The sequence below is a fragment of the Anolis sagrei genome, chromosome 3, assembly GCF_037176765.1.
Source record: "Anolis sagrei isolate rAnoSag1 chromosome 3, rAnoSag1.mat, whole genome shotgun sequence".
NCBI classification, from domain to species: domain Eukaryota; kingdom Metazoa; phylum Chordata; class Lepidosauria; order Squamata; family Dactyloidae; genus Anolis; species Anolis sagrei.
The window spans coordinates 176,310,009-176,319,263 of record NC_090023.1 but is presented as its reverse complement, the minus strand read 5'-3'; the positions used below and the strand labels follow the sequence as shown (position 1 = coordinate 176,319,263).

At 42.1% G+C, this 9,255-nt stretch overlaps 1 protein-coding gene across 1 annotated transcript in view; it reads left to right on the top strand.

Annotated features, from left to right (window-relative positions):
* The first annotated feature begins 2,049 nt into the window (after nt 1–2,049).
* Nucleotides 2,050–9,255, top strand: part of LOC132770172 (testican-2-like) — a 169,833-nt gene continuing 162,627 nt past the window's right edge. Inside the window, exon 1 of the mRNA XM_067466257.1 lies at nt 2,050–2,175. Coding sequence (XP_067322358.1) covers nt 2,050–2,175 — 126 coding nt within the window. The remainder of the gene's footprint in view (nt 2,176–9,255) is intronic.

Genomic DNA, 9,255 nt, shown 5'->3' with positions numbered 1-9,255 from the left:
CAGATCCCAGTAATGTGGCCTTCTGCAGGTGGCAGATGGTAATTTTGTCAGTGCCGATTGTGTTTAAGTGCAGCCCAAGGTCTTTAGGCACTGCACCCAGTGTGCCGATCACCACTGGGATCACCTTGACTGGTTTGTGCCAGAGTCTTTGCTGTTCGATTTTTAAATCCTCATATCGTGTCAGCTTTTCCAGTTGTTTCTCTGCAATCCTACCGTCACCTGGGTATTATTATTATTAAATTATATATATATATATATATATATATATATATATATATATAAAACATAATATTGTTATTTTATTATTTATATTATTTTATATTTATATTCTAATATATTTATATTATATATATTATTTATATTATTATAGTAAAATATTATTATTATTATTATTATTATTATTTAATTCAGAAAACTTGGGATCTGATCCTGGGGTATAGGGCCTGTCTGGAAGTGCCCTTATAAAGTATATTGGTATTAAAATGCCAGTGAGATGTTTCTCTATCATTTGGGTAGAAACCACATTCACAACCTTGTATTCTTAGACCAGACTCTTCTATTTCTTCTCCTGTTCAAAATGATGGCTCTGAAATTCCACTATCAAAAAAATGAAAGGTAGACATCATGTTTGATTAGCTTTGTGATTACAGCTTCAGTGTATAACAACAACAACAACTCAGGGTGGATCACAGTACACATACACAGAAAACATTCAATGCCGCTTTGTATAGACAATACACAGACAGACAGAACAGAAGAAGGTGCCATGGAAGGTTGGGCTCGAGTCCAGGGGGTGCTGTTGCTTTCCTCTATAACGAAGAGCCATCAGGACCTCCTCCTTCCTTTTGATCACCCAGCATTTTCTGATCTTCTTTCTTTATGGTGTCATAAAACACCTCCCCAATTTTAGCAGTACCTAATTTCTCTAATCACAGCTAAAGCTGTTTTTGAATTGCTTAGGTAAACAATGAGCTAGGCTGACACTTGACAGCTCACACCAACCCGGGGCTTCAAACTTGCAATCTTTTGGTTGATAGATCTTATAACTGCTGATGATTTACCAGCTGTGCTAAATCTCCGGCCCTATTATTATTATTATTATTATTATTATTTACTTAATTTTTATTCCACCCTATCTCCCCGAGGGGACTCAGGGCAGATTACAGAACACATATACGGCAAACATTCAATGTCGTTATACAATTAACAAGGACAGATAATACATAAACAGAGGTATAGTCTTTCCCCATCTTTTTCCATCTCCAGCGTATGGAGGCTGTGCTCAATTCTGGCCACGGGGAGGTGCTGTGGCTCCATTTTCCATGCCGAGGAGCTTTTTGTTATCCATAGACGACCTCTCAATCAAATTGTTGGTATATCCTTATGGTGCCTTTTATTACTTCCCCGCTTAAAGTGGTACCCATTTATCTACTCACATTGCTGTTTTTGAACTGCTAGGTGAGCAGAAGCCGGGCTCACTCCGACCCAGGCTTGAACTGCCAAGCTTTCGATTGGCAAGATTTTCTGCAGCTGGCAGTTAACTCACTGTGCTAAAGCCTGGCCCAATTACCTGTAAAATTTCTGGGCTATTAGGATAAAATTCACCGGAAGATCTGTGGCGAGTTTGGAGAGCCACTGTTGTTTCTGAAAAACCATTTCAGGATGGGGAAACAAATCAGATGCGGAAATGGTAGACTTCCAATGAATAGTTTGGAAAGTGTGATATTGGGGTTGCATTCAGTATTGGAAATGCAGTAATGGAATTGGATAACTGTAGGTCATTACACCAAATGAGATCCTCATGTCAGGATTTTTGGGAACATCTAGGTCAACCCATCTTTAGCGTATAATCTCCAGATGTGTTGACTAAAGTTGCCATTATCCAGAGCTGTGCAAACCCATGGGCTGCAGTCCAAACATAACTGGGATGCAGTACATTTGGGAGTATGTGTGTGTGCTGTGCCTGTAGGATACCTTTGTGGTGTCAAGGCTTTTGCCCCTTTTCAGAATAACTGGTTTCTCTTGTAAATGTAATCTGACTGACCAAACATGGAAGGCCAAGTCCTCTTGCCAGTCACTTATCAACACATTCCCGGCATAGTTGTGAAATTCTTCAACGAGCAAAATAGCCGTGTGTTCCCTTGCACTTTTTATGCCCACATTCCTGACAGGCAGGTGAGCAGGGTGCTGCCCGGCAGGCCCATAGCCAGGATTTCGTTTCGGGGGGGGGGGGGGGGGGGTTGAATTTTTTTCCAGGGGGGGGGGTTCGGGGGGCTGAGTCTGAGTGAAACAGGGTCTAGCCTAGCAAACCGTTTGTATCGTTACCCCAATACCCCCATGCATATGGGATATATTGAGCATGGTGATCAGATCATGATATGAATAAACATAACAGTTTAAATAATGCACCAATAAGGCCTTTTCGCGAACCACCATCAGAATTTCGGGGGGGGGGGGCTGAAGCCCCCCGAGCACCCCCCCCCCCCCCGGCTACATGCCTGCTGCCCAGAGATTTAGAAGAGATCTGAGTGGACACATATTAGAGCCACAGTAAGGGACAATCGCCGCATGGTTGCTGCTCCTGGATTGTGCCTGTTTGATTCAGTGCCATAGTTATGATTGTTTTTGATGTATTCAAAATGTGTGTATTTACCATGACATTCATTTTATTTTTATTTTTTATTTCATATCAAAAGCATTGCATAAATTAGTATAAAACTGATAAAAATAGAAGGAGCGCAGATGACCAGAAACGGGCAACAGCAATGGCATTGTCTGTAGCCTCCAACATCCCAACAATTCTTCCTCTGTACATGAGGCAGGGCATAGTGGACAAGCATACAGATGTGGAGTTGTCTGTTCTGCTCCACAGTTACACAAGGTGTGGGATTCTTTTAGGTAGCACCATTTTGCCAGGTTGTGTTTTGCTCTGCCCACTCCACCTCTGAGTCTGTTCAGGGACTTCCAAATTGCCCATTCTTGGCTTGCCCCTGGAGGAAGACCCTCGTGGAGGGCCATCCAGTTGGCATTTCCTGGTCTAGCTGCCCAGAGGGATACGCTTGCTGTTGCTGGGGGGATGCCACGAGGAGTGGTAGTTCTCTTAAAGCCTTTCCTTGATTTGAGTCTACTGGGAGGAGGCTGGTAGTGTTCAACCTTATTTTTCTCACATTTAGCAGCAACTTCCCATCACTCATCTGAGGGCCAATGCCAGCTAGCTTGTAGAGTTTATCAACAGGTGTAGGTTTAAGACATCCTGTGATTATTCTGCATGTTTCATTCAATGCTATGTTCACCTGCTTTGATGGGCAGACTTATGCCAAACAGGGCGGGCATACTTGGCAGTTGAGTAAGACTAGGGCTGATGTTCTTACCAATTTTTGGGTCTGCACCAGTAAGTTTCCACAGGATGTTATTGTGTGCAACTACTTTGTGCTTGGTTTTCAAGCAGTGTTTCCTATATGCTAGTGTTGGATCTAAGGTGACACTGAGATATTTAGAATGGAAACAATGTTCAAGCTCTTGACCTTCCCAGCTGGCTTTCAATTTCCTGTTGGCATCATGGTTGCGTCTTGGCAGGGTTAGGCTTCAGCTGGTTATCTTTGAAGTAGCTGGAGAGATCTTCCAAGCCATTAATAAGTTGGATTTCAACTGTTTCAAAGTCTTTTGCTTGTGTTGTTTGGCCAAAGTCATTGCTTTTTGTGGATGGTGGTTGTAGCTGATTGTTAGTAAAGATATTAAACAAGGTCGGTGCAAGGACAGGAGAACGCTAGTTCAACAAGGCAAAGAAGAAGGATTTGAGGAGAGGAGGGAAACGGAGGTCTTCAAGACATTTTAGATTTCAGTTCTCAGCATATATATTTTATTTATATTCTGCCCTATCTCCCTGAGGGGACTCAGGGTGGATTACAGTATATATATATGGCAAACATTCAATGCTGTTATACAATTAACGAAGACAAACAGTACATAAACAGAGGTAAAGGCTTTCCATCTTTTTCCATCTTCGGTATCTGGAGGCTGTGCTTGACTCTGGCCACGGTGTGTGTGTGTGTGTGCATGAGCTGTCACTCCGTCTTACATGCCGAGAAGTTTTGTTGTCCTTAGACGCTCTCCCGATTGAATCAGCCGGCATGTCCACATGGGTGCCTTTTTATTACCTTATGGGATGTGATGTTTTAAACTATTGTTTATTAATCTTTTGCTGTGAACTGGACTGAGTTCCTCTGCAGAGGTCGAGAAGACCGGTATATAAAAGTTCTAAATAAATAAATAAATAACGGCCGGCATTGTCTGTAGCCGCCTTCTAGATCATGTGGCCAGCATGACTGCATGGAGTGCCGTTACCTTCCCGCCAAAGTGGTACCTATTGATCTACTCACATCTGCATGTTTTAGAACTTCTAGGTTGGCAGAAACTCGGGCTAACAACAGGAGCTCACCCTGTCCCGCAGATTTGAACTGCCAACCTTCTGGCCAGCAAGTTCTTCAGTGTATTATTATTATTTATTTATTTATTTATTTTATTTATTTATTTGATGCATTTATTAACCGCCATTCTCAGCCCTTTAGGGCGACTCATGGCGGTGTACACACATATAAAAGACAATTTACAAAGAGGCAATTACAACAACATATAAACTACATAACAATTACAAAAACTACACTAAAAATCCGCTTCGTCTCATAGTGGAATCATAACCAATCTCATATTCCTTGTTCCATTCCAGTCATCTTTACCACATCGAAGGCCGCTGAGAGGTCCAGGAGCACCAACAGGGACACACTCCCCCTGTCTAGCTCCCGGCGCAGATCATCCACTAAGGCGACCAAGACCGTCTCGGTACCATGCCCCGGTCTGAAACCAGACTGTGCCGGATCCAGATAATCCGTGTCTCTCAAGAATACCTGGAGTTGTGAGGCCACCACGCTTTCCATGACTTTGCCCAAAAAGGGGAGATTGGAAACAGGCCGAAAGTTGTCCAATTTAGTGGGGTCCAGTGATGGTTTCTTCAACAGCGGCTTTATAATAGCCTGTTTTAGGCTCGCTGGAATCTTGCCTTCCCGAAGGGAGGCATTCACCACCACTGTTACCCACTCAGCCAATCCCCCTCTGGCCTCCCTTAGAAGCCAGGATGGGCAGGGGTCTAGGATGGACGTGGTGGGATAATAATTATTATTATTATCTTTATTTGTACCCCGCTAGCATCTCCCGAAGGACTCAATGCAGCTTACAAAGGCCAAGGCCTCAAAACACAACATAACAATACAAAACCTAAGCAAATTAAAAACAGTTAAAGCAATATTAAACAACAAGCAATAAAACAATACACCAGGGCACAATAAAACTGGGCCGGGCCAGAGTAATGGGTACAGATTAAAAGTGCTGATGTGACAGGTGATATGTAAGGATTATAGGGTAAGTGCAGTGTGCAGCGTGAAACTATCTTAATTCTAATAAAGTACTTCTGGGACTTGTTATTGGAGTTTTCCTATTCTGGAAAGGCACATCGGAACAGCCAGGTCTTCAAGTTCTTTCTAAACACTGCCAATGTAGGGGCCTGTCTAAGATCTTTGGGGAGGGTGTTCCAGAGTCAGGGGGGCACCACAGAAAAGGCCCTGTCTCACATCCCCACCAAACGCACCTGCGATGCAGGCGGAATCACGAGCAGTGTAGCGGTATAACCCACTGTGCCACCGCTGTCCCTGTTATTATCTTAAATGAAAATATAAATGAAAGTTTTTCATGAGATATGTTGTGTCCCCATACATTTTAGGATTGCAGTTTCTGTATCTATTTGTTTCTCTTATACAGGGTTGGTTTAACCGCCAGTTTGTTGGTAAAGCTGACTGGTGTTGTGAAATGATGCATGTCTAAACAGTGTGTCACCATTGTGAAACATCTGGAAAATATTAATAACACCAACATCATTACTACTACTACTACTACTACTACTACTACTAATAATAATAATAATAATTGTATTTCTTACCTGCCTGTCCTTGTGGCTCGATGCAGGTTACAACATAGCTAAAAACACATAATCATCGTAAACATTCTATAAAATACACATATTCAAACATATTTGAAACAGTTCCTACTGAGGTTATAATTTTTTAAGTAATGTATTGTCGAAGGCTTTCATGGCCGGAATCACTCAGTTCTTGTGGGTTTTTTCGGGCTATATGGCCATGTTCTAGAGGCATTTCTCCTGACGTTTCGCCTGCATCTATGGCAAGCTTCCTCACCTCTGAGGAAGCTTGCCATAGATGCAGGCGAAACGTCAGGAGAAATGCCTCTAGAACATGGCCATATAGCCCGAAAAAACCCACAAGAACTGAGAATTTTAAGTAATATTCATAAGTTATGGCGCTTGTTCAAGTAAATGCTGTGGATTGTCTAGTGTAATTGGTAGTGTTTGCTCATTACTGCTGACTTCATTTTCATGCCTTGCAGTTACATTAGAGCTCTTCCCTTCTAGCTTTGAGTTGGTGGCTCAAAGGGAACTATCCAAGGTATCAAAGAATAGGGAGAACAGGTTCTGAACCTTGTTTGCTCCTTTCAAATTTAGGCTAAAAGCCAGAGTGGAAGCCACCAGCCAGGAAAAAATGTGATTGCTCCCTTTTGGGAGAAAGTGCTGCTTTTGTTGAATTTTTATCTTGCCACTATTTTAATTCTGCTCTTTCTACTAATTACATTTCTTTCCCCCAGGCTGCATGCCTTAATTGATAGATTAAACCTTCGTGGATTGATCAGTGGGGGGCAACATCGTGGGACTGGAAGTAAAAGGCATGCTTATGTATTGCATAGGGGTGTTTTCATTGCAATAAGCAGGGTAACAGAACATATTTTAACAGTGAGGCCAATGGTATGCCTATTGTTGTTCTTTCTTTGTGTCCGCTCTCCTTGCAATCAAGTAGGGAGAAAACAACAGTGACATCTGTTAAATAGGTTAGGGTAATGCACATGGCCCTGTGCTTGAGGGCTGAGCAGAGAGTTGAACCCAGGTCTTCCTCCGCCCAAAGCTCTGCTCGGTCCTGAAGGTCCACTGGTTGACTGCGAATGGATCTCATTCTTTCAGCCTCAGAGGACGGCACTGATAGAAAACTACCTCTAGGATAGTCGGAGCTAATTTGAAAGCACTAACAATAGTATCATCGGCAATCACTCATCTCTGAGTATTTATTTATTTATAGTATTTATATTCCGCCCTTCTCACCCCGCAGGGAACTCAGGGCGGATTACAATGTACATATACATGGCAAACATTCAATGCCATAGACTAGGGGTCCTCAAACTATGGCCCGAGGGCCGGATACAGCCCTCCAAGGTCATTTACCCGGCCCTCGCTCAGGGTCAACCCAAGTCTGGACCGACTTGAAAGCACACAACAACAACAACAACAACAATCCTATCTCATCAGCCAAAAGCAGGTTCACACTTTTCACTGAAATACTAATAAGTTTATATTTGTTAAAATTGTTCTTCATTTTAATTATTGTATTGTTTTTCAGTGTTTTTTGTACTACAAATAAGATATGTACAGTGTGCATAGGAATTAATTCATATTTGTTTTCAAATTATAATCCGGTCCTTCAACAGTTTGAGTGACTGTGACTTGGCCCTCTGTTTAAACAGTTTGAGGACTCCTGCCATAGACACACAACATGTATAGGCAGACACAGAGGCAATTTATCATTCCAGCTTTTTTTTCATGAGGGTATTTTGGCCACCAGGGGAGCCGTTGATTTCACTGTCCATTTGTCACACTGATGAAGTACTTCCTCATTCTTTGCAGATTTGCTGGAGATTTTTATGGTGTCATAAATTAGTTAAATTAGTGGGTTGTTGTAGGTTTTTTCGGGCTATATGGCCATGGTCTAGAGGCATTTAGACCATGAATGCCTCTAGACCATGGCCATATAGCCCGAAAAAACCTACAACAACCTAGTGATTCCGGCCATGAAAGCCTTTGACAATACATAGTTAAATTAGCCTCCCCGCATAGGCGGTATCTAAATTTCCTACTTGACCGATGCAACTGTCTTTCGGGCTGCATAGGTCAACAGCAAGCTACACAAATTGGTCGGACACTCACTCCGACCCGGGCTGATTGCCTTTCAAGTGATTGCCTTCCAAGTGTAGGGTCCTGGCGGTGGGTCTGTAGGTGACTGAATAGACTTATTCTTGATCCGCATGTTATTTCGCCGTTAGGATATCAGTTTCCAGATGGATGGTGATCCTGGTCAGGGTTGTTTCCTGCACCATACTCTTGACACATTTCTCTTTGTCTCCCTCCATTCGTGCCTCTTCAAATTCCACAGCACTGTTGGTAATAGCTGACCTCCAGTTAAAGGTCTCAAGGCTTCCCAGTTCTAGGTTTTTATGTCACAGTTTTTAAGGTTAGCTTTAAGCCCATCTCTAAATCTCATTCCCTGTCCACAAACATTCCATTTTCCATTCCTGAGTTGAGAGTATAGTAACTGCTTTGGAATATGGTAATTGGGCATTCAGACAATGTGACCAATAATAATAATAATAATAATAATAATAATAATAATAATAATATATTTATATCCCTCTCTATCTTCCCAAAGGGACTCGGGGCGGATTCCAAACATAAAAGGCAAATATTCAATGCCCGAATACAACAATATATCCATACTAACAAAATTTATACAACCCAACATATAAGTATGAATTATAACTTAAAAATTAATAAAAAGCACAGCCTGTAATAACAGACATAAGACCAGTGGAGTTGATGGCAAAGGATCATCGTTTCAATGCTGGTGGTCTTTGCTTCTTCCAGAATGCTGACATTTGTCTGCCTGTCTTCTCAAGAAATTTGCAGGATTTTGGAGTCAACGCTAATGGAATCGTTCCAGAAGTTGAATGTGGCGTCTGTAGACAGTCCACGTTTCACAGTTGTATAATAGAATTGGGAGGACAGTAGCTTTGGGTTGTTGTAGGTTTTTTTGGGCTATATGGCCATGGTCTAGAGGCATTCTCTCCTGACGTTTCGCCTGCATCTATGGCAAGCATCCTCAGAGGTAGTGACAATAGCTTTATAAACAAGCATCTTGGTATCACTACGAATGTCCCAATCTTCAAGCACTCTCTGCTTCATTCAAGAAAATGCTTCACTCGCAAAGCTCAGATGGTGTTATATTTCAGCGTCAGTGGATTTTTTTAATGGAAAGATTGCGAAAAAGGTCAACATTGTTTAATGTTACACCATTCAGCTGGATTTCTGGC